Genomic DNA, 25,082 nt, shown 5'->3' with positions numbered 1-25,082 from the left:
TTAACTGTCCACTTGGAAGAACTGGAGAAAGAACAGCAAACTAATCCCAAAGCAAGCAAAAGGAAAGAAATAACAAAGATTAGAGCAGAAATAAATGAAATTGAAAACATGAAAACAATAGAGAAAATCAATAAGACCAGAAGTTGGTCCTATGAGAAAATCAATAAGATTGATGGGCCCTTAGCAAGATTGACAAAAAAAAAGAAGAGAGAGGATGCAAATAAATAAGATCAGAAATGGAAGAGGAGACATAACTACTGACCTCACAGAAATAAAGGAGGTAATAACAGGATACTATGAACAACTTTACGCTAATAAATACAACAACTTAGAGGAAATGGACGGGTTCCTGGAAAGACATGAACAACCAACTTTGACTCAAGAAGAAATAGATGACCTCAACAAACCAATCACAAGTAAAGAGATTGAATTAGTCATTCAAAAGCTCCCTAAAAAGAAAAGTCCAGGACCAGACGGCTTCACATGTGAATTCTATCAAACATTCCAGAAAGAATTAGTACCAACTCTCCTCAAACTCTTCAAAATAATCGAAGTGAAGGGAAAACTACCTAATTCATTCTATGAAGTCAACATCACCCTCATACCAAAACCAGGCAAAGATACTACAAAAAAAGAAAACTACAGGCCAATCTCTCTAATGAATATAGATGCAAAAATTCTCAATAAAACTCTAGCAAACCGTATCCAACAACACATTAAAAGAATTATACATCATGACCAAGTAGGATTCATCCCAGGTATGCAAGGATGGTTCAACATAAGAAAATCAATTAATGTAATACACCACATCAACAAATCAAAGCAGAAAAATCACATGATCATCTCAATTGATGCAGAGAAGGCATTTGACAAGATTCAACATCCTTTCCTGTTGAAAACACTTCAAAAGATAGGAATACAAGGGAACTTCCTTAAAATGATAGAGGGAATATATGAAAAACCCACAGCTAATATCATCCTCAATGAGAAAAAACTGAAAACTTTCCCCCTAAGATCAGGAACAAGACAAGGATGTCCACTATCACCACTATTATTCGACATTGTGTTGGAAGTTCTAGCCAAAGCAATTAGACAAGAAAAAGAAATACAAGGCATCAAAATTGGAAAGGAAGAAGTAAAACTATCACTGTTTGCAGACGATATGATACTATACGTAGAAAACCCAGAAAAATCCACAACAAAATTACTAGAGCTAATAAATGAATACAGCAAAGTAGCAGGCTACAAGATCAACATTCAAAAATCTGTAGCTTTTCTATACACTAGTAATGAACAAGCTGAGGGGGAAATCAAGAAATGAATCCCATTTACAACTGCAACTAAAAGAATAAAATACCTAGGAATAAATTTAACCAAAGAGACAAAAAACCTATATAAAGAAAACTACAAAAAACTGCTAAAAGAAATCACAGAAGACCTAAATAGATGGAAGGGCATACCGTGTTCATGGATTGGAAGACTAAATATAATTAAGATGTCAATCCTACCTAAACTGATCTACAGATTCAATGCAGTACCAATCAAAATCCCAACAACTTACTTTTCAGAATTAGAAAAACCAATAAGCAAATTTATGTGGAAGGGCAGGTTGCCCCGAATTGCTAAAAACATCTTGAGGAAAAAAAACGAAGCTGGAGGTCTCGCGATCCCGGACTTTAAGGCATATTATGAAACCACAGTGGTCAAAACAGCATGGTATTGGCATAAAGATAGATATATCGACCAATGGAATCGAATAGAGTGCTCAGATATAGACCCTCTCATCTACGGACATTTGATCTTTGATAAGGCAGTCAAGCCAACTCACCTGGGACAGAACAGTCTCTTCAATAAATGGTGCCTAGAGAACTGGATATCCATATGTAAAAGAATGAAAGAAGACCCGTATCTCACACCTTATACAAAAGTTAACTCAAAATGGATCAAAGATCTAAACATTAGGTCTAAGACCATAAAACAGTTAGAGGAAAATGTAGGGAGATATCTTATGAATCTTACAACTGGAGGTGGTTTTATGGACCTTAAACCTAAAGCAAGAGCACTGAAGAAAGAAATAAATAAATGGGAGCTCCTCAAAATTAAACACTTTTGTGCATCAAAGAACTTCATCAAGAAAGTAGAAAGACAGCCTACACAACGGGAGATAATATTTGGAAATGACATATCAGATAAAGGTCTAGTATCCAGAATTTATAAAGAGATTGTTCAACTCAACAACAAAAAGACAGCCAACCCAATTACAAAATGGGAAAAAGACTTGAACAGACACCTACCAGAAGAGGAAATACGGATGGCCAAGAGGCACATGAAGAGATGCTCAATGTCCCTGGCCATTAGAGAAATGCAAATCAAAACCACAATGAGATATCATCTCACACCCACCAGAATGGCCATTATCAACAAAACAGAAAATGACAAGTGCTCGAGAGGATGCGGAGAAAGAGGCACACTTATCCACTGTTGGTGGGAATGTCAAATGGTGCAAACACTGTGGAAGGCAGTTTGGCGGTTCCTCAAAAAGCTGAATATAGAATTGCCATACGACCCAGCAATACCATTGCTAGGTATCTCCTCAAAGGACTTGAGGGCAAAGACACAAACGGACATTTGCACACCAATGTTTATAGCAGCGTTATTTACAATTGCAAAGAGATGGAAACAGCCAAAATGTCCATCAACAGAAGAATGGCTAAACAAACTGTGGTATATACATACGATGGAATATTATGCAGCTTTAAGACAAGATAAACTTATGAAGCATGTAATAACATGGATGGACCTAGAGACTATTATGCTGAGTGAGTCCAGCCAAAAACTAAAGGACAAATACTGTATGGTCCCACTGATGTGAACAGACATTCGAGAATAAACTTGAAATATGTCATTGGTAACAGAGTCCAACAGTAGTTAGAAACAGGGTAAGATAATGGGTAATTGAAGCTGAAGGAATACAGACTGTGCAACAGGACTAGATACAAAAACTCAAAAATGGACAGCACAATAATACCTAATTGTAAAGTAATCATGTTAAAATACTGAATGAAGCTGCATCCGAGCTATAGGTTTTTGTTTTGTTTTGTTTTGTTTGTTTTGTTCTTATTATTATTACTTTTATTTTTTTTCTTCTTTCTCTATATTAACATTCTATATCTTTTACTGTTATACTGCTAGTTCTTCTAAACCGATGCAAATGTACTAAGAAACGATGATCATGCATCTATGTGATGATGTTAAGAAGTACTGATTGCATATGTAGAATGGTATGATGTCTAAAAAAAAAAATGGTCAGCACAATACTGCCTAATTGTAATGTAATTATGTTGGAACGCTGAATGAAGCTGCATCTGAGCTATAGTTTTTTTTTTTTTTTCTCTTATATATTTTTGTACTTTTTATTTTTATTTGTGTTTTCTCTCTGTGTTATCACTTTATTTCTTTTTCTGTTGTCATGCTATTTCTTTCTCTAAATCGATGCATATGTACTGAGAAATGATGACCATACACCTATGTGATGATATTAAGAATTACTGATTGCATATGTAGAATGGATTGATTTCTAATGTTGTGTTAGTTAATTTTTTTAATTAATAAAAAAATTAAAAAAAAAAACACTGAATGAAGCTGCATCTGAGCTATAGGGTTTGTTTGTTTTTTTTTTTTACTATTATTACTACTTTTATTTCTTTTCTCTATAGTAACATTTTATATCTTTTTCTGTTGTGTTGCTAGTTCCTCTAAACCGATGCAAATGTACTAAGAAACGATGATCATGCATCTATGTGATGATGTTAAGAATTACTGAGTGCATATGTAGAATGGTATGATTTCTAAATGTTGTGTTAATTTCTTTTTTTTTCTTTCCGTTAATAAAAAAAAAAAGTAATGAAATCCTGATACATGCCACTATACAGATGAACTTTGAAGATATCATGTTGAGTGAAATAAGTCAGACACAAGGGGACAGATATTGTTTTAAGTCTACTTATACAAAATAGCTAGAATACACAAATGCATAAAGTCAGAAAGCAGAGTACAGGTTACCAGGGCAGGAGGGGGTGGAATGGGAACTGTTAGTTAGATTCAGTTGTCAACTTGGCCAGGTGAGCATACCTAGTTCTTTTGCTGCGGACACAAGCCAATGGTACGTGAATCTCATCTGTTGCTAATCACATCTGCAGTCGGCTAGGAGGCATGTCTGCTGCAATGAGTGATGTTTGACTTAATTGGCTGGTGCTTAAATGAGAGAACGCAATGTAGCATAGCCAAGCAGCTCAGCATTCCTCATCTCAACACTAGCAGCTCAGCCCAGGCCTTTGGAGATGCAGAAAGAAGTCACCCCGGGGAAAGTTGTTGGAACCCAGGGGCCTGGAGAGAAGACCAGCAGAGACCATCTTGTGCCTTCCACGTAAGAAAGAACCTCAGTGGAAAGTTAGCTGACTTTCCTCTGAAGAACCAACAAAATAAATCCCCTTTTATTAAAAGCCAATCCGTCTCTGGTGTGTTACATTCCCGCAGCTAGCAAACTAGAACAGGAACTTAATGTATAACCGCTATAGGGTTTCTGTCTGGGGTGATGGGAAAGTTCTGGTAATGGCTGGTAGCAGCACAATACTGTGAATGTGATTAATCCAAAATGAATGTTATACTTGGGAGTTGTTGAGATGGGATTGTTTATATTGAATATGTTTTCACAATTAAAAAAAGAGAGAGAGAAAGGCTAAAGAGAAAATGACACTTAAATGCAATATATGATCTGAACTGGATCTAGCAATGGAAGAGAAAAGGCCCAAAAGGACACTACTGGGACATATGGAAAAATTAGAATATGGACTGAAAACTTCAGATCAATATTAAAGTTCTTCAACTTGATAACTGTACATAAAGCGGTTAAACAAATGAATATCCTTTTTCTCAGGAAATAAATGTGGACGCATTATACGTTCAAGGAACATTATATATACAACTGATTCTCAAATGTTTAGAAAATCAACAGATTGATAGAGGGAATGATATAGTAAATATGGAAAAATGTTAAAATTGGTGGATCTGTCTTGAAGACAACTGTATAACTATATACCTTTTAAAGTGTGATCATGTGAAAACCCTGTAACTGACACTCCCTTTACCCAGTGTACGGACAGATGAGTAAGGAAATAAAGACAAAAAATAAATAAATAATAAGGGGATAGGGGTGGGGGTATGTTTTAGGTGCTCTTTTTTACTTTAATTTTTATTTTTAGAGTAATGAAAATATTAAAAAATCTATTGTGATGATGAATGCACAGCTACATGATGATACTGTGAACCACTGATTGTACACTTTGGATGATTATATGGTATGTGAATATATCAAGAAATTTGCATAAAAAAAGACAGCTAGACATTAGACCCCTCGCATTAGAGGGGTTTCACATATGAAATATCAATGATAATAAACTTAGCTGAGAACACAGAAAGCGTTTCTTTTTGTCTAAAACTGAAAGTCAGGAAAATGCAACTCCTAGTCTGCTTTTTTTTTTTTTTTTTTTTCGGGAATTGAACCTGGGTCTCCAGTATGGCAGGCAAGAACTCTGCATGCTGAGCCACCGTGGCCTGCCCTCCTAGTCTGCTTTTAATGCAAATTCACTTTTATCCCCATTACAGACATTTTCAGAGGTAAAGCCTCAGAATTTTTTCTTTCTACAAACTCTATCCAGAAAGATAATGGAGAAGGATGTATTCTACCAAATAAATCAAAGGATAAAACTAAGAGGAAAACACAGAATCCAGGAAACAAAGGATCCAATATAGGAGAAACTCAAAGGAAATTTCCAGAACAATGTAGGGAAGCCTAGCTACTGCTGTGGGGGCTAGGTCTGGAAAGAAACCACTCCAGACTGGAGAACAAGGACAGAGAGCTCTAGCAGAAAGATCCCAAGGAAGAAAAATGGGATTGACAGTTTATCTGATTGGGACTTTTGGAAGATGTAGAAAGACTACCAGTAAGTACAAAGAAAACTAAACAAATGAAGAAAAAAAAACCAAAGTAATCAAAAATTTCAGGGGGAATTATACAAGGACAGAAACAACCATAGGTTATATACTATATATATACCATGTACATGTATTCCCAATTAAACAATAAAATGTAAAAAACATGTAACTATAATAGTACAATAGGAGATAGGGAAAAGGAATGGAAGTGCATTTAAATCTTCACTGACTGTAACAACTAAGACTGAAAGTGGTTACACCTTTAGGAAGCAGGATGAGGGGATGGAGATATTATTCCTATTAAAATAGGAGGAAGCTATGTCTCAAAAGAGGTAAGTGATACACCAAAATGTACAATATTATTAAATGGTGATGCGGGGACTTGAAATAAAACAGTTCTATATGAATGAGAAAGCCCACTGCAATCTTTTAGGGAAATTTTGAGGCTTTGGATATGTGAATGCAAGTAATTCACCATTAGGCTAAAAACACACTCAAATTTTCCCCTTTTTCATTTTACTTAGATGAAATCTGAACCACTGAAGTAGTAAACTGGATCTCTTCTCTTTCAAATTTGTATTATCAGTTTATGTATATACAAAGAGGTCAAAGAGAACATGTACTTCGAATAACTTTCTAGCAGAGCATCTATACAATCAATCTGTAACCGTTCAGTTCACCCTTTCAACCATTTACATTTCAGACAGCTAGCAGAAATTAGAAGTGCAGCCCATGGCAAAACTGCTGTGTTTTTCTGCTTCAGAAAAACTCTCCATCCTGAGTTTCATTACAACCACATTTTAACCTACAGAGATTACTGACATAAATCACTGATTCTGTCTCAGAAAAAAGTTAAACATTAAAATAGAGTCTTTCTTTGCTAAAGTTCAGTGTCCAACTTAAAAACATTTGCCACATACAAATTTGATTCTGAAATACAGAACACAACAAGTCCTGTAGAGGAGGTGGAGAAAGAACATACCTATCCACTGTTTGTTGGTGGGAATGTCAAATGGTACAATTGCTCTGGAAGGCAGTTCGGCAGTTCCTCAGGAAGTTAAGTATAGAACTGCCATATGTATAAGCAATCCCATTACTAGGTATATATTCAGAGGAAATGAAGGTAAGGGCACAAATGGACATCTGCACACCAATGTTTATAGGAGCATTATTTACAACTGCCAAGAGATGGAAACCGACCAAATGTCCATCAACAGACAATTAGCTAGCAAGTTGTGGTACATATATACAATGGAATACTACACAGCTGTAAAACAGAATAAAGTCATGAAGCATGTAATAATAACATGGATGAACCTTGAGGACATTATGCTGAGTGAAACTGGGCAGAAACAAAAGGACAAATACTACATCGTCTTACTAATATGAGCTAATACTAATGAGTGAAGTTTGAACGTTAAAGCTAAGAATACAGGTTATGGGCAGGCCACGGTGGCTCAGCAGGCAAGACTGCTTGCCTGCCAGGCCAGAGGACCCGGGTTCGATTCCTGGTGCCTGCCCACGCTAAAAAAACAAAACAAAACAAAACAAAAAAAACACGGGTTATCAGAAGATAAAAGAGGGTCAAGATTGGGCATTTGGGAAGTGTGGAAGGACTACAAACCATGCAACAGGACTCACTGTAAAAATTCAGAAATAGACAGCACAACACTACCTGATGGTAGCAAAATAATATAAGTACACTGAATGAAGCTGAATGTGAGTATGGTTGAGAGAGGACTTGGGGCATGTATGAAACCAGAAGGAAAGACAGAGAATAAAGACTGAGATGATATAATTTAGGAATACTAGAGTAGGCAATAATGGTGATTAAATGTACAAATATAAAAACTTTTTTTGCATGAGGGAGAGCAAGTGAATGCCAACATTATAAGGAACTGAAAATGGATAGTATATGCAATGCAAGCTAGGGTCTATAAGTCAACAGTAACACTGTAATATGCTTCCACTGAATGTAACAAAGGTGGTATGCCAAAACTAAATGTAAACAGGCAAGGAGCATGGGAGATGGGTAAGAATTCTTTGCGGAAGTAAAGGAAATGTCTTCCTATGGATTACGGTGGTGAAAGCATGCCTATACACTTAGGCGGGATTGTATGATGTGTGAATAAAACTGTTAAAAATGAACAGAAGTCTCACCTGCCATGCCTGAGACCCAGGTTCGATTCCTGATGCCTGCCCACATAAAAGAAAAAAAAAAGAACAGAAGGAGGTGCAAGGGTAGTTCAGTGGTAGAATTCTCATCTGTCATGCAGGAGACCCAGGTTCAACTCCCGGTCCATGTACTTTCCAAAAAAAAAGGAAAAACAAACAAAAAATCAACAAATGGTGCTGCGATGACAGGCTACTTATATGGAAAAATAATGAAATGTGATCCTGCCACATAGCATTCCAAAAAAAAATGAACAGAGAGAAACAAGTGCTAGAAAAAATGCAGAGCAAGAGATGTAACTATTCATTGTTCATAGAGAAACTGAGAGGAGCAGCCCCTTGGAGGGCAGTGTGGTAGTTTCATAGGAGGCTAGGGGTGGGCTTGTCATATGACCCTGAAACCCCACTGCTCAGTATATACATGGAGGAACTGAGTGTGGAGACAAGAATGGACATTTGCACAATGGTACTTATGGCGGCACTGTTCATAATTCTTAGATGGAGGTGATCTAAGAGTATAATAACGGAGGAATGGAAGGAGGAACTGTGGAATATACATACACTATACTATTGAGGGGCCACAAGAAGGAGTGACACTGTGTGGCATGCAACTAGGTATATGAACCTTAAGGACTATATGTTGAATGAAATGACAGGAACAAAAAAACAAATTTTATCATGACTCAATCATATGGACTAATTACAAAATCTCAGTGAACTGAAGTCAAGAACATGGTTTATCAGGTTGGGGCCTATTGTGAAGGGTTCTAGATTTTAAGCTCTTACAGCATTGACATATATTCAGGAGTTGTAACTGTTATTTCTTAATTTTGAGATACTGAGCTGTTCGTTTATTACCTGGTTGTTCACAGAAACTTCGGGTATTTATATGACACCTGAGACTCAGAGTTAGATCTCTGAAGCTATGACAGTTAGCAGTCCCATACAGGAACTGTTTAAAAAGCTGAAAAAGGGATCAGACTTTGAGCAGATATATGAATGAAACTGATTTGGATAGAACTAAGATAGATCAGAATACAGGGTTAAGGGTGATATTGTCCATATTTTAGAAATTTAATTTCTGTTTAATTTTAGAACTTTGTTCTCGTGTGAGAATAAAGGGGGAGATGTTTATTTGGTACAAAATTTATATTTTGGGTAGCGCATTTCCTAATTTTACTGTATGGTCCGTTTAGCTGAACACCATAAGTACATGGAATCTTGAATAAGGAGTGAAATTCTGTTGGTTTGTCCAGGTTAGTGTGATGCCGGATATATCCCAGAGTAATTTGGGCAATGAATAAAGAAGTATTTGAAAGTGTCTTCGGGGGAATGGGGAGATAGAAGGAAATATTCAACTTCCCCATTTGGAGATTTTCTGATACTCTCACAACCAGTGGGGATTATCAAATCGATAGGCTGAGACCTCGATCTTGGGGTTTACCCCTATGAAACTTATTCTTGCAAAGGAGAGACTAAGCCTACTTAAAATTAGGCCTATCAGTTACCCCCAGAGAACCTCTTTTGTTGTTCAGATGTGGCCTCTCTCTCTAAGCCAACCTGACAGGTGAACTCACTGCCATCTCCCCTACTTGTGACACGACTCCCAGGGGTGTAAATCCCAAGGGATTAAGAAAGCCTTCTTGACCAAAAGGGGGAAGAGAGAAATGAGACAAAATAAAGTTCTGAGAGATTTCAAACAGAGTTGAGAAGTTATCCTGGACGTTATTCCTATGCATCATATAGATATCCCTTTTTAGTTTATGGCATATTGGAGTGACTAGAGGGAAGGAACTGAAACTGTTCAGCTGTGTTCCAGTAGTCTTGACTCTTGAAGTTGACGAACTATACAAAGATGTAACTTTCACAATGTGACTATGAGATTTTGAAAACCTTGTGTCTGATGCTTATCCAGGGTATGGACAGATGAGTAAAAAAATATAGATAAAAAATTAATAAATAACGGGACAAAAGGTAAAACTGGGTAGATGGAAATACTAGTGGTCAATGAGAGGGAGAGGAAAGGGGTATGGGATGTATATTTTTGTTTATTTCTTTTTCTGGAGTGATGAAAACATCTAAAAAATGATCATGGTGATAAATATACAAGTATGTGATAATACTGTGAGCCACTGATTATAGACCCATGTATGAAATGTGTGTGTGTGAAGATTTGTCAACAAAAATATAAAAACAAACAGAAAAAGCAGAGGGGTTGCATGGGGAGGGGTATAGATTCTATGCAGAAGAAAAGAAAATGTCTTTATTAGATTATGGTGGCAAAGGCATGCCTATTTACTTAGATTGGATTGTATGATGCACGAATAAAATTGTTTAAAAATGAACAGAGAGTACATGGCAAAGTTGAGTAGAACATCAACAGATTACATGGAAGTAATTTCTGGTGATACATTAGTTTTCCACTTGAAATGTCATGCTCTCATAACTTAAAGTGGAATTAAAATTATTTTCAAATCTCAAAAGAAAGATAAAGTTTATAACCTTGATGGATTTTGGGGGGATCTGGGGATGAAAAATTTCTACCATCCTGAGTTAGTCAATGGGTCATTTCTTACATTAAAACCGTGTTGCTAAGTGGCTTTTGTCACAAAATAGAGATATCTTAGGGGATGAGGAGATGGAAGATCATTGCAGATGCAAAGAGGCCCGTATTTTCACCATGCTATAGAACAAACACGGAGTGCATAAACTTATTTATGTCTTCACCTACCACTGACCTCTGGTGATCCATTCTGTATACTGCCACTCTAAATTCCCCCTCTTTATCTGGATTAAATGGTACCAATATAGGAAAACCTGAGAGAAAGAAACAGCTATCAAGGGAGAATATCCATCTTGGAAATAAAACTTTCATGAGGGCTGGCTAGGACATAATCAATTCTGTCTCTCTTCAGTTCCATTACTCTTCCTTTCCTTTTGTCCCCCAAAATTCATAATAAGACTGAAGTCCAGAAAATGCGAATAGGTTAACTACGGAATTCAAGGGAGAAACAAAGCACCTCAGATTGGCTGTAGCATATCTGACTTTGTTTACATATTTGCATAAGTAGAGAGAGGGTCCATAGCATCCACCTGATCCTTAAACAACTGTTCAGAGTCAGTGTCAAAAGTCTTCAGTGTAAATGAACTTATTCTATCACCCCTAAACATTAAATTAGTTGGCAGATATTTATGAAGGTCTCCAATGATCCTGATCCTGGGTTTTTCTGGGGCTAAATGGCAAAATATCCTAAGCATCTAATTCAAAGAGTTAACATCATAGTGGAAAGTACTAAAAAATTAAAATGTGTGATATTCAATATGATTCGGGATTTTAGAAACTCCCCCTCTCATGTCCCAGAATATTCCAGTATTTATACCCACCTTGACACTAGCACAGGTAACACTGATTAGACTGAACTTACATACTGATGCACCTGCCTCCCGAACTGAACTGTAATGTTTGCTTTCTTACCTGTATCTAACTTCTGTTTTTATAACATGGCTGAGCTTATTCTAGCAAACTTACTTGATGAGTCTATCTTGTCCTCTTTGAGTCCAAGCATTTTCCGAGAAAAAGGACCTTTTCTCTGTGAATACCTGGGCCTATGAAACCTTAGGTAAATTAGTAACAAAGGTGAAATATATATATATATAATATATATATATATATATATATATATATAGGCGGAGCCTCCAATCTTGGGTTTGTTCATCTGTAACTTAATCCCACAAAAGATAGGCTAAGAGTACTTAAAATTAGGCCTAAGAGTCACCCCGAAGAGAACCTCTTCTGTTGCTCAGATGTGGCGTCTTTCTCTCGGCCAACATAGCAAGGAAACTCACTAAACCTCCCCCTCTCTACATGGGACACGACTCCCAGGGGTGTGGACCTTCCTGGCAACGTGGGAACAGAAATCCTAGAATGAGCTGGAACTCAGCATCAAGAGATTAAGAAAATCCTCTCGACCAAAAGGGGGAAGAGAGAAATGAGACAAAAAAAGTGTCAATGGCTGAGAGATTTCAAACAGAATCAAGAGGTTATTCTGGAGGTTATTCTTACGCATTATATAGATATCACCGTTTTAGTTAAGGTATATTTGAGAGGCAGGAAGGAAGTGTCTGAAAATGTAGAGGTGTGTTCCAGTAGCCATGTTTCTTGAAGATGACTGTATAATGATATAGCTTTCGCAGTGTGACTGTGTGATTGCGAAAACCTTGTGTCAGATGCTCCTCTTATCTACAGTATGGACAGATGAGTAAAATATATGGAGGGCGCCACAGTGGCTCAGCAGGTAGAATTCTCGCCTGTGATGCTGGAGACCCAGGTTTGATTCCCGGTGCCTACCCATGCAAAAAAAAAGATAAAAAATAAATAAGTAATAGAAGGAACAAATGTTAAAAGAAATTTACTAGATTGAAATGCTAGTGATCAATGAAAGGGATTGATAAGGGGTATGAAAAAAATAGGGGAAACAAAGGCTAAAATATATTGGGTAGATGGAAATAATCAATGAGACAGAGGGGTAAGGGGTATATGTGTATGAGTTTTTTTCTTTTTATTTCTTCTTCTGAATTGATGCAAATGTTCCAAGAAATTATCTTGGTGATGAATATACAACTATGTGATGATATTGTGAGTTGCTAATTATATTCCAAGTATGGAATGATCATATGGTAAGAATGTTCATATTTGTTGTTATATTTTTTAAAAAATTTAAAAAAAAAAAGAAAGAAAGAAAACTCATAGAGTACGTGTCTTTAACAAGTATTAATTGCTATTTAAAAATACACTGTACTCCATCCAACATGATTCCTATTAACCCTAAAGAACACACAGGTCTATAGCTGAGATCCTACACAAGTTTCACACACTAAGTTTACTTTTCAGAAACCTAAAATCTTCAGATAGTTCCTAGGCCAGATAAGTTCTGAAATTCAGAGGTGCAAGTATCCCCGAGAATATCAATTCCATCCCCTTATCCCATATTGTGGACACCCTTTTTCAGCATGAAATAAGTTATTATAGGCATAACCCAAATATCCCTAAAGACTGTGAAAAAGATGAGTTATCACAGAAAAGGTAGGATTTAACAAATGAGTATGACTACTGAATCATTACATTGATATTTCTTATTAGTCTCCAGTGTCTTGCAGTAGCTGGGAGGAAAAACCTGAAATTGTGGAACTATAACCAATACCAAACTCTGAAATCTGTTCTGGAACTACTTGTTAAAATGTATTTTGGAATTTACTGTTTTGTATAAATGTTATATTTCACAATTTAAAAAATACAATGTATCAGTAGGAAACTTAAGTAATATGATACAGCCCCCCCCAAAAAATAATTGAGTTTCAAACTTATGAAACACAACCATGAACACAAAGACAGTCTTTTCTCTTTATATCCCTGATGTATTTAGTACAGTATCTGACATATAATAGGTGCTTAATGAATGCTTTCTGAACGAACAAATTCACTTATAAGTTAAGGGCTCTCTATATGAGCACTATCTAACAGAAATACAGTGCAGGCCACAAATCTAATTTTTAAGTTTTCTAGTAAGAAGGTTTAAAAAAACCAGGTGAAATTACCTATAATAAATATTTTTAACCCACTATATCTAAAATATTATTATTTCAACATGTAATCAATATAAAAATTACAAGATATTTTACATTTTTAAAATACTAAGTCTTTGAAATTTGGTGGCCTTTTACACTTACAGCACATTTCAATTCAGATTTCAAGTGATCAATATTCATATGTGGTTAACAACTACCACACATAGACAGTGTAGCTCTATGCATTAAACCACTTAAGGAAGCATCCTGATATGGTAGTGCTGGGCACTGCTATAAAATGGACTAATATTAAGAGACTAAATTTAGGAATACTTGAAAATATTAGCTAAAAAGAAACTAACAAAGCCATAGCCAATAAAAAAAAAGTAGTGTCCTGTTTTAAGGAAAAGATGAACAACAGTTGTTATATCACAGAAATGTTTTGTATAGCAAATAAGTTTAAAACTTGAATAACTGTATGTGGGAGATGTACTTTTCGGTTTGGCCTCTGCCCCATCATTCTTAATTTCCTATACCTAGTGCAAGTCATTGATTTTTGTTATTTGCTTAACCTCAACAGGAACCTTGGTTTAAGGTTCTATCATTATTTGTAGAACTGTAGTGATACTCGGATCCTTTTCATTTAAAATTTCTTTATGAAACTTCCATTATCATTTTTACACTAAATTTCAATACAACGCATTAGAAATGTATTTTCTCTCTTCTTTTTCAATCTTCCTATCTTGAGTACTAGCACTTAGCTAAACATTTAAGCTGCACAGATTTTCTGAATGACAAACAGCTGTATTGTAAACAGAGAGTGGGGGTTATTATGCTTATTATCGATAGACATACAATATGACAATATGTAATAGTTAAATAAGGGCTTATGATCAAGCGTGAGAACCATTCATTTTTGTCAAGTTAACAGTTTATCCTTCCAGTAAACATACACATGCATACATATGCACACATTCAAATATACAATCCTACTTCAAGAATAAACATGCTAAAATTTATATGCCTGAAATGGACAAAACAAAGTGATGCTGTGAGATCTAATACTACATTATTAGAACTTTGTACGAAATGTTATATTACAGACGGAAATTCTTTTCTTACACAACTAATTCTACAAATATATACCTGACAGAGTATACTAAGGGAAAAGTTAGCACAAAACTCTTAAGTGATCATTTTTTACGTGCTTAAGCCCAAGCCATTTATTAATGATAAATTAAAAGGCTCTTTACCTGTCAGGACCTGAGTTCAGGCACTCAAGAGTTTCGTATTTTTCTTGCAGAAGCTGATGACAATACTAATCCCTGCACTGTGTAGGGAGGTGCATTCCTTGCACTGGCTTAAGTGCTAGTGATTTCACCAACCCTTGAAGTGCAGAACAGTAAAAAAACAGTTTTCAGCCGTTTTTCTTACTGATGTCTCATTTTTTAAATATTACAAAGTAAGATTTCAAATAGGTTTTAAAATAAATTATTTCTGTTTAAAAGATAGTGCCTTAATTTAAGAAGGCACATGCCAATAAGTCTTTCAGCCTTATGGCACATATCACATGATGGCATTTTTCATCAATTAAAAACTTACACAAAGAAGCAACAATTTCATGCTTCAAATATTTTTCTGATTTTACCTTCAAGCACCAAGATTTAGCACCTACAGATATCTAAATGAATCTTGCAGAAGGCAATCATTTAAGTATTAAGTACTAGATGAGATTAACTGTATTAAATAATGTTATCTCTCCTATTGGCTCATTTATTCCCTTGCACCAGCACAGAGTCCTGGAAATAGCAGGCAGTCAAATTCACAACTACTAACTTCTAAAGAAACAGCATATTATACCTTTCCGTATGGTAAAAAATCATGAAATGTGTCTATTTCCAAGAAGAAATTAAGCTATGTACAAACTGGAAGGCCAAATCTATCCCTATTCTTGAACCAAATCTTAAAATAGCAAATTCATACAACTTCCCATTCTCTTACACCCTAACATTAAAGGGGCTCACACACGACTATGGGTTTTTCAAAAAAAAAAGATTGAGAAATATACCTTAACTAGTTCTAAAGAAAAACACTTTACTCATCTAAAAATAAACTTAATGTTTTATCTGAATTTCTTTCCAAATCTTTTTTTCACTTTCTGTAAGTTTTCATTTCTCATCTGACCCTCTTAGTGAGAAGAGTAACACTGCTTACTTGGATGAGGATCATTATGAACCTAAGGCCATTCAGCTACAAATGTTCAAAACATGTAAGTTCTCTAAAAAAAACTAGCCTGAGATGAAATCATGCCAACCAGAGTGTGCACTATTGTTTTACTAAATTTACTTATCTATATAATGAATACCACTATAAAGCCCTCTATGTTGAAATTTAATGTTCTCTACCTATGACAAAGAAAGCTTGCCTGGCTAAGGTGCTTCCATTTTTCTTCACAGTTAAGACATTAAATAATCACTCTTTCACTTATCAAACAATTTTTTTAAGTTGGCACTCATTCAAGTCCATTCGACAGATCTGTTCCTTTAAACTTATAATCACAGTTGTTTGATTTCATTTATAAAGCACTTCTTGGCAATAACATGCTCGATTGCTACTTAATTTTTCATCTTTCTATGGGCAAGACAGTTTAAGAAAAATTCATGGAGTGAATATTTCTAAGTCTTATAGTATTATTTGTATGCTTCCTGCAATATTATGAAGAGGGGAAAGAGTAGTACCACCTATAATTTAAAAGGTCAAATTTCTAACATAATTTTTATCAAATGAGAATACTTTCTAAGACATTCTGACAAGGAATGCCAAAATGAAGTAAGGAGTAAAAAGCAATTCAGATCCAATATTAATGTACTCGTATGAGTTTATGCCAAACTTGATAACTTTTAAAAACACAGCTTATGTGGGAATAAGATTTCAGGCTAAAACTGATTACTCTATGTAATCCTTACTATACCCAATCTAAAATAGTTCTCATTTTAAAGATGCCAATAGAATTCTCACACATTATATACCATGTTTTTTAAAAAAACAAACCTATCTTCCTTTGTAACTAACTCCATCATCTTGCTTCTAACACATTCAGTCTTATAAAGCAAATATTTTTCTCCCAATTATGAGTAAGAGTTATTATCTCAATTTTAATCTACAGTCCAAGAAAAGAAAAAACCAAATATATAGACTAAGCCCCCTCGGTGAAGTTTTCATGTTCAAAGTCCTTAATTTTTTTTAATAATTTTTCAGTCTTACATACATGGTATTATATTTTTCATTTTATACTTATAAAATAGGAATGCCTCGAGTCACAAAATAACTGAATGTCAGAAGAAGAATTTATACTGTATTATTTCCTTTCTCTCATATGGTCAGATCACACTGTTCAAATATCTTCCATAAACATCCAAAGTAACAAACACTGATATCTTAACCTGAAAATGTTTATATTGTACATAGACACACACAAACATGTACACACACAGATAGCAAATTAAAATGGGAACAGAACATGGTTCTTACCTTCATCTCCCTCTGGTGCATATGAAGCTGTAATAATGTCAATATCAGCACAATTCATCACAATCTGATTGGTCGCCTGCCTCACCTGGAAAGGGGGTGGGGTAGGTACAGAAATCATCAGTGTCAGGAATACCCTAGGTTAATAATATATTAAGCTTGATCTTGGTTCACAGGCAAATCAGACTCCACTAAGATCTAGACTATTTTTAACCCAAACTCCACTAAGACGTAGACTACTTATGCATCAGTAGAAATAAATGAGTAGAGGAGTTTTAATACTCCAAAGCAATTTATTTTTTCCAAATTATATCAAATGCAATAATAAATGCATAAGTACTTCACAGTATTTAAACAGCTGACCAGTGAGCCAAAAAGAAGCAAATTTTCCTATCTAAAACTTGATTTAAAAATTTTAATTATGAAACATTTCTTATATATTGCAATAATTATGTATTTTAACCTGCACACACCCACAATGAGGCCGCCTATGATGAAGAAGGCCGTATCATAGTCTATAATGCCAAAATTCCATAAAACTCTCTTTTAAATTTTTTCTTTTCCCAAAGAAACATTACAGATGTAATACAACCACTTCCAACAAGATTAAATAAACTTTGCCTTATTTGTTTCAGATAAAAAAAAAAATCTATAGCTATATCTATAACGAAAATACCTGTCTCTCTCTCTCAATCCTCAGAGGTAATAAACACTATCCTGAGACTGCTGGTACATGTTTCCTGTGTATGTTTTAGTACTTCTGCTACATAGCTGAAGCTCCACAAACAATGCTTTTTAAACTTTACACAAATGGAGTCAAACTGCGTATGATAACCTTTGGCACCTTACTTTTTCCATTTAACATGTTTTTGTTTTAATGGGTTAGTTAATGCTGACAGATGTAGATGCATTTCATTCATCTTCACTCCTGCATAGTAATATTCCATACTACGAACAAAGCACAGTTATTCATCCATTCCCTTCCTGAAGGAAGTTAGATTATTTCCACTTTTTTGTTATTTAAAACAATTATCATAATAAACATCTTGCTACATTTCTTCTTGTGTACACGTGGGAGAACTTCTCCGCACCTAGTAGTGGACTTCCTGGGTTGAATTTTATTAGAATTGCCAGAATATCCTCCAAAAGTGGTTTCAATTGACATTCCTATCAGCAGAGAATAGAGAAATCCTTCAAAAAAACTTTAAAATTTTTGACAATCTGATGGGTGTTTAATGGCATTCATTTTAGAACTTCCTTGGTTACTGTAACATTGATTACTAAGCATCTTCTCATATATTTTTTTTCGCCATTGAGTTTTTCTTTGTGAATTGCTTATTTATAATCCTTGCCCATTTTTCAATTTGGCTGTAACCTTGTTTATGCACATTTACTTTGTTACATTAAATAAAATCTCAAATTTATTTTCAGACATGTGAATGATCTAATTCAAAATAATAAAAATACAGATGCCCTAAATCACAAACAAAGGCCAAAATGAGCCAGCCAGGCAAGAATGTAAATGGCTGCAGTAGTCAAAAGAGCACAAGACGTGAACGGCAGCTTATTGGTATCCTCAAGGAAGATTTTTTACACAGAAAAAGACTGTTCAAAAACAACTCTGGGGGCCATGGTGGCTCAGCAGGCAGAGTTCTCACCTGCCATGCGGGAGACCCAAGACCCGGGTTCGTTTCCCAGTGCCTGCTCATGCAAAAAAAAAGAAAGAAAAAAAGGAAAAAACTCTGGGGTGGGGCAATGGTGGCTCAGTGGCAGAATTCTCACCTGCCAAGCCAGAGACCCAGGTTCAATTCCTGGAGCCTGCCCATGTCAAAAAAAAAGAATATAATAGCACTAAACCTTTATGTCTCAACTGGCTTTTATAGTGCTACACTAAAACAAAAAAGAAAAAAACTCTTTGACTATTCATAAACTGCTTAAAAATAATCAAAACAAAGCAATTCAGAAACAGAGAAATGAAGCACTTACTGGAATATGCCTCAAAGAGTAGAATTTTAAAATACAGATCTTTTCGAGTTTGATGGTTATGCCAACAGAAGAATAACTGTGGTTTAGTTACTGGTCTTAATCCTTACCTAGGCAAGCACATTTTCAACCACCAAAATCTACAAATTTAATGGTAGCCAAGCAAATATCTATCAATATTAAGATACCTGTATAACACTGCATATGCCAAATCACACTTAGGACACTACTACAGTAACCATTCTAAGGGAAAGTGTGTACTTTATTTAGAAAGGCACAGTCTCCACCATCCAATTTAATTACAAGTATATTCCAATTCCTCCTGTATTTAGAGAAAACCTACCTGTTTATATTAACAAATAAGGCTGCTTATTGAATAGCTACTTTTTTTTTTTCAAGATACTGTCATTTCTGAAAGAGTGGGAGGGAAGAACCAAAGGAACAAAAATACTTATCATCAAAATAGAACTCCACTAAAATCTTTTAAATGGGTTAGTATACTCTTTCCCATATTAGAGATGCATTCATTTAAAGGTGAGCAAAAATGGGATAATCCGTAGAAAGCGCTTCTTTTAGAGCTTAGTTCCTAATACCTACAGTTATCATTTACTATTAACACATATACAGAACAAGATTAAATATGTTCTATTTTAATTGCTGTTATTGAACAACTCTTGAGCATCAACTCTGCCCAAGGTGGCCCAAGAAGAGGGGCAGGGAAATAGATGGGGGCCGTAGGCATATCCGGGATGTGGTTCAGGAGCTTGTCATTTCCACTCCCCATGGCCCCGCCCCAACCGCCCAGCACCACCAACACCGCCACCCCAGAATCAGCCCCCAAATTCACTTTGGCTAAAAAATCTCCTCTTTCAACATTCCCAGTCCCCTGATCCCAGGATGTCAGAAGGATGGAACCAAATTCCAACTTCACCCCTCTCTTAGCACTTTGCATTGTGCTGACATGCTTTCTTTTCCAATGAAATATACCAAGCATATAAGGCGAGGGTAAAAATAACATAAAAAAGATCCATGTTTCTTTTTTGCTGTAATTTCTTAAGACCTTTTGTTTTAAAGAAATAAAACATCCTGAAAACAAACAAAAAAGATTAAATGTTGTTCTAACCATAAAGATGTTACTCTGAATATCATCTAACAACATTCATTTAAGTATATAAAGTCTCTGATCACCGCTTCTCGGCCTTTTGGCTAAGATCAAGTGTAAAGTCTCTGATCAGAATGATAGAAAATTTAAGAACTGGTGCACTTTGAATATTAGCATATATGTACTGCCCCAGGAAAGTAATTCAAAACATCAGCGTGGATATAAACATACATGCTGACTCTAACGTTCTTTTTGATGTTTCCCAAACAATACCACTGACCTGATGATGTAGGATGCGATTTCTCACATATTAACACCATCATGTTAGCAAATATTACCTGTATTTCATTATGAAATCACAAGTAACAATTCAAAGGCATTTCCACATTAAGGTCTTCAGTTTCCAAATTTAAATTAGAAGTAAAATGTTAAAGTTGGCTTATAAATTGTTTTGATAAAATTCATTTTCAACTTTTCCATTTGACATACTAAAGAATGGAATGTTAACGTATCTTTTCTTGTCTCAAACCCAGGCTAAAGTCTTCTTGGAGTACTATACAGACTACACTTCAAGTGAACCAAATACTACGTAATGGCTCTACTAAAAAGGTAGCTTGACCCTTGGTGACAATTTTACAGTGGAAGTTTCCTAGGAGGTGGGAGGCAGCAATCTGAGTTCATTTTTTCCTGAATGAGTCGTCACTAAAATCACTCAGGAAAATACCTTACATTTACTATAGTAAAGGCCAAGAGGATTTTTTATTCATTGCCAAAGTCCTGAGATTTCAATAAATGGAAATCTCCAGTGTGACAACTGCAAATGTCAATCAGTCTAAAGCCTGAGTGACTTTGCCTAACAAGATATTTCATCATTAAAACTTTATAATAATCATTGCCTTGGTGGAATGATGCTATAATTCCTAAAGACAATACAGAGAAATAATTAGTAAATTTAAAATGAGCCAGTTTTCAAATTAAATAGACATTTTGTTGTTGTTGTTGGGTGCATGGTCCGGGAATCAAACCTGGGTCTCCTGCATGAAACGTGAACATTCTACCACTAAACCACCCATGCACCCAAAATGGATAGTTAAAAGAGCACATTGTAGAAGGTTGAATATAAGATACTTTACAATAGAAATAGGCTCATTTATATAAAAAAGTTCAGAGTAGTGTCATAGATAATTTATTACTCTAGATCATATTTGTCCAGGTTAAATTAGACAACATCAATTTTCCAGAACCAGGAAGCTTTAAAAAAAAATTTTTTTTTTTAAAAGGCCTGTATGCACAAGCTTCCATTAGACCTTGCTACCTATCATAACCTGCCAACCCCCCAACCAGGACCATTCCAGCCAATCCTAAAAAACACCAAGGGATAAGATTCCACAAGGCTTCCACGCACTAGAGTAACTTTCCAGAAATCTACAACCTCCAGATGGGTCCGTGGTACAGGTAAGTCCTGAAACTTAGCCCAGCCTCTCCAGAACATCAGATAGTTCCATCTCCCCAGCCCATATTAGTGACAGACCCTTCCAATATAAGAAATTTAGAATTGCCATAGCCCAAACACCCCTAAAGGGAGGGATGGAAAGATCAAAGGTGATGGTGGAGTTATACAGAGAAGAGATGATTAAACAAATGACTATCAATGCTGAATTATTAAATTGATATCTCTTTTAATTTCCACTATTTTAGAGTAGCTAGAAGTAAAAAACTAAAATTGTGAAACTGCAACTCATGTCAAACTCTGACATATGTTCTACAACTATTTGTGGTGCTGTGCTTTGAAATTTATTGCTTTTTTGGATATATGTTATTTTTCACAAAAAAAAAGAGGGAAAAAAAGTCAATCGCAATGATAAAAAATAGTATTTAAGCCCTCTTACTCTGGAACAGCTAGAAGGAAAAATATGAGAGGATCATATAGTAGCCCATGACAAATTCTGGGATCTGTCCTGTAACTACTTGCTGAAGAGCACTTTGAAAACTATTGCTTTTTTATTTCTTTGATTTGTATATATGTTACACTATACAATAAAAAAAACAGGCCTGTATGAAAAGCCAGGATACATGATATGATACAAAGTCCAAAAAGCTCATATCTTTCACTCAGAAAAGAATCCATCAAATCCTCACTTAGAAATTATTTATTTTTAAATTCAAATGAGCTTGTTTATCTGGGTACTAAGACCTCTTTGGATCAAGCTCAGTAAAACAGAAAAGGGAAAAAATTGCACAATAGGCAGCTACAAAGCACAATCAGCAATAAGAAATGATAACCTGAGAGTAAAGAAAACAAAAAACTTCAAAGACAGATATGAAATTAAAAAGTTATAGTACACATCTTAGGTAGTCTCCACAGTTTTAAGTATTCTACTACTAATGGCAATTTCTCAGAATGATAGCCAGTATTTAAAAAAAAAATCTAGATTATAAGGAATAATCAAATATTGCTTAAAAAGATACTTCATTTTAGAAATATTCCCATCCAAATAAGTAAATATATTTTAAGTCAAAGTGTCTCAAAAGGTAAAGTTCAGTTATTTGGAAAATCCACTGCAGAATTCACTGCTTGATGATAATGGATAAACCCTAACATAAAAGTTTCTTATAATTGGGTGTTTCCCCACAGATGCATTTCAAGGAACAGTTCAGAAAAACTAAAGTTCATTTTCTTATCAATCTTTCAAATTTAGATAATTTCTTAAGATCATATAGTCATCTGGCACAATGCTGGACAAGTGATGAATTTGATGAATTTTATGTATTTTTTTTTTTTACAAAGTAATAAAAAACTACCAAAAGAGTTGCATGGAAAATATGCAAAATTTGGGTAGAAAATTCCATTAACACAGAGTTGACAATAACATCCACTTAGGCGCCAAGTTTTTAGACTGCCAAAACTATATCTGTAACTATTCTCTTAGTTTCAGATTTAATCAACACCAATATGAATACTTTGTTGGCAGAATCAGAAATCCTGATTTCTGGCTTAAAGAATGACGTTCATTTCTCTGGCACAGGTAAAATCCTTCCAACTACAGTACCAACCACAACAGACTCATACAACCAGGAATTGTACCACATTTGTAAAATCATAACCCATTTTAACTACTTATCCACAAAGCAAAAGAGTCAGAAATTGAAATATCTACAATAATCCACTGCATTCAAATAATAGCCAATATAAAAAGGTAGGGGGGCGGGCCACGGTGGCTCAGCAGGTAAGATTCCTTCCCTGCCATGCCCAAGGACCCGGGTTCGATTTCCGGTGCCTGCCCATGATAAAAAAAAAAAAAAAATCAGAGAAAAAGGTAGGGGAGGAAGAATGTCCCATTTCTCTAGACCCATGGTAACCATTTTCAAAACCTACTGAAACAGACCACACCCACTCATCTGAAAGGCAACTAATTTTTAAATCACTGCACATTGACTAATTTCTTCACCTTCCCCAGGAGTTCATACCACAAGCCAGGTTAAAATTCCACTAATTTCCTAATACGTAACCTGTACAAATATTCTGAGCTTATCATAAAATTTTGCAACTAAAGCAACTGAGTAACTTGCATACTTTGTGTAATATGACTCCAACTGTTAAGAAACTAACCTGAAAATGCTATTGATCAATGAAAGGGAGGGGTAAGGGGTATGGTATGCATGAATTTTTTGTCTGTTCTTTTTATTTCTTTCTCTGAATTGATGAAAATGTTCTAAGAAATGATCATGATGATGAATATACAACTATGTGATAAAAAAAGAATATTCATATTGTATGTTGATTGGTTTATTAATAAAACGTAAAAAAAATAAAATAAAAAAAGAAACTAGCCTGATACCAGTCATAAATCTAGGTGTCTAGAGATACGAATTTTGTCACTATTTTTAATTTTCCACAATAAAATATTTCTAACATTATTAATTTAAACACATTGCTCCACTCTATGATTTCAAAAACATTAATATATGCTTTTTTACTTCTTACTAATATTAATACCTCATTTATACTTCCAAATGTGGCAATGGGTGCAATTAAAAGTCCAATCATCCTTTACTAAAATCTGTTAGATTTACTATCATCTTTGCGTTGTCACCTAGCTGAAAAGAAATGTCTGAAATGTTCATATTACTAAAAAGATCCAATTCATTTATTTCCTTGTATCAGATTTCCTTGTTATTATCTGGTATTAGTTCACGCTCCCTCAATGACCCAACAAATCTACATGTTGCTCATCTTTTTTGAAAAGCAAACAGAAAGAGTGAAGAAGAAGCATGTCACTGCTTGTTGTTCTATCCTAACACTTAAATAAAGCTGTCACTTCATAATAATTAATCTTTTTAAATTCTTTGACCATTTTTTCTAAATATTTTTTCTAAATACGCATGCTTCCCAAAATTATGAAAGCCATTATACCAACTAAGAGTGTAAAGACAAAGACGATACTTTTTTAAACGTTAGTCTGTTCACATAATGCAAACTCATTCATCACTAGGTCCCTCTTCCAGCAGGTTTGCCAAGTCACAAGACACACTACTGTTTACAATCTCTCCCATCTACCCCCTGCCAATATATTACATCAAACACTCTAGTAACTTGGCTGAAACGTTACAGTGTCCCAAAGAGCCCCCTCAAATCCTAATTTAGACCCAAATGCCCTCATTCTGATTCCCTTTCTTAATGGAAAAATTCTGTCACCTGACTTGCACGGGGATTTTTGCCTAATGCTGCAGCCAGACC

At 35.1% G+C, this 25,082-nt stretch overlaps 1 protein-coding gene across 3 annotated transcripts in view; it reads right to left on the bottom strand.

Moving 5' to 3' along the window:
• NPEPPS (aminopeptidase puromycin sensitive) overlaps nucleotides 1-25,082 on the bottom strand; it is a 146,309-nt gene that overhangs the window by 116,126 nt on the left and 5,101 nt on the right. For 2 of the 3 annotated variants that reach the window (XM_077164602.1, XM_077164603.1), the window contains one exon: nucleotides 17,263-17,347. In XM_077164602.1, coding sequence (XP_077020717.1) covers nucleotides 17,263-17,347 — 85 coding nt within the window. Of the gene's footprint in view, nucleotides 1-14,984; nucleotides 15,118-17,262; nucleotides 17,348-25,082 lie in introns of all 3 variants that reach the window. The other variant, XM_077164604.1, reaches the window with a different exon arrangement.

Source organism: Tamandua tetradactyla, chromosome 6, assembly GCF_023851605.1.
Source record: "Tamandua tetradactyla isolate mTamTet1 chromosome 6, mTamTet1.pri, whole genome shotgun sequence".
Taxonomy (NCBI): domain Eukaryota; kingdom Metazoa; phylum Chordata; class Mammalia; order Pilosa; family Myrmecophagidae; genus Tamandua; species Tamandua tetradactyla.
This window is presented reverse-complemented; position numbering and strand designations above follow the sequence as displayed.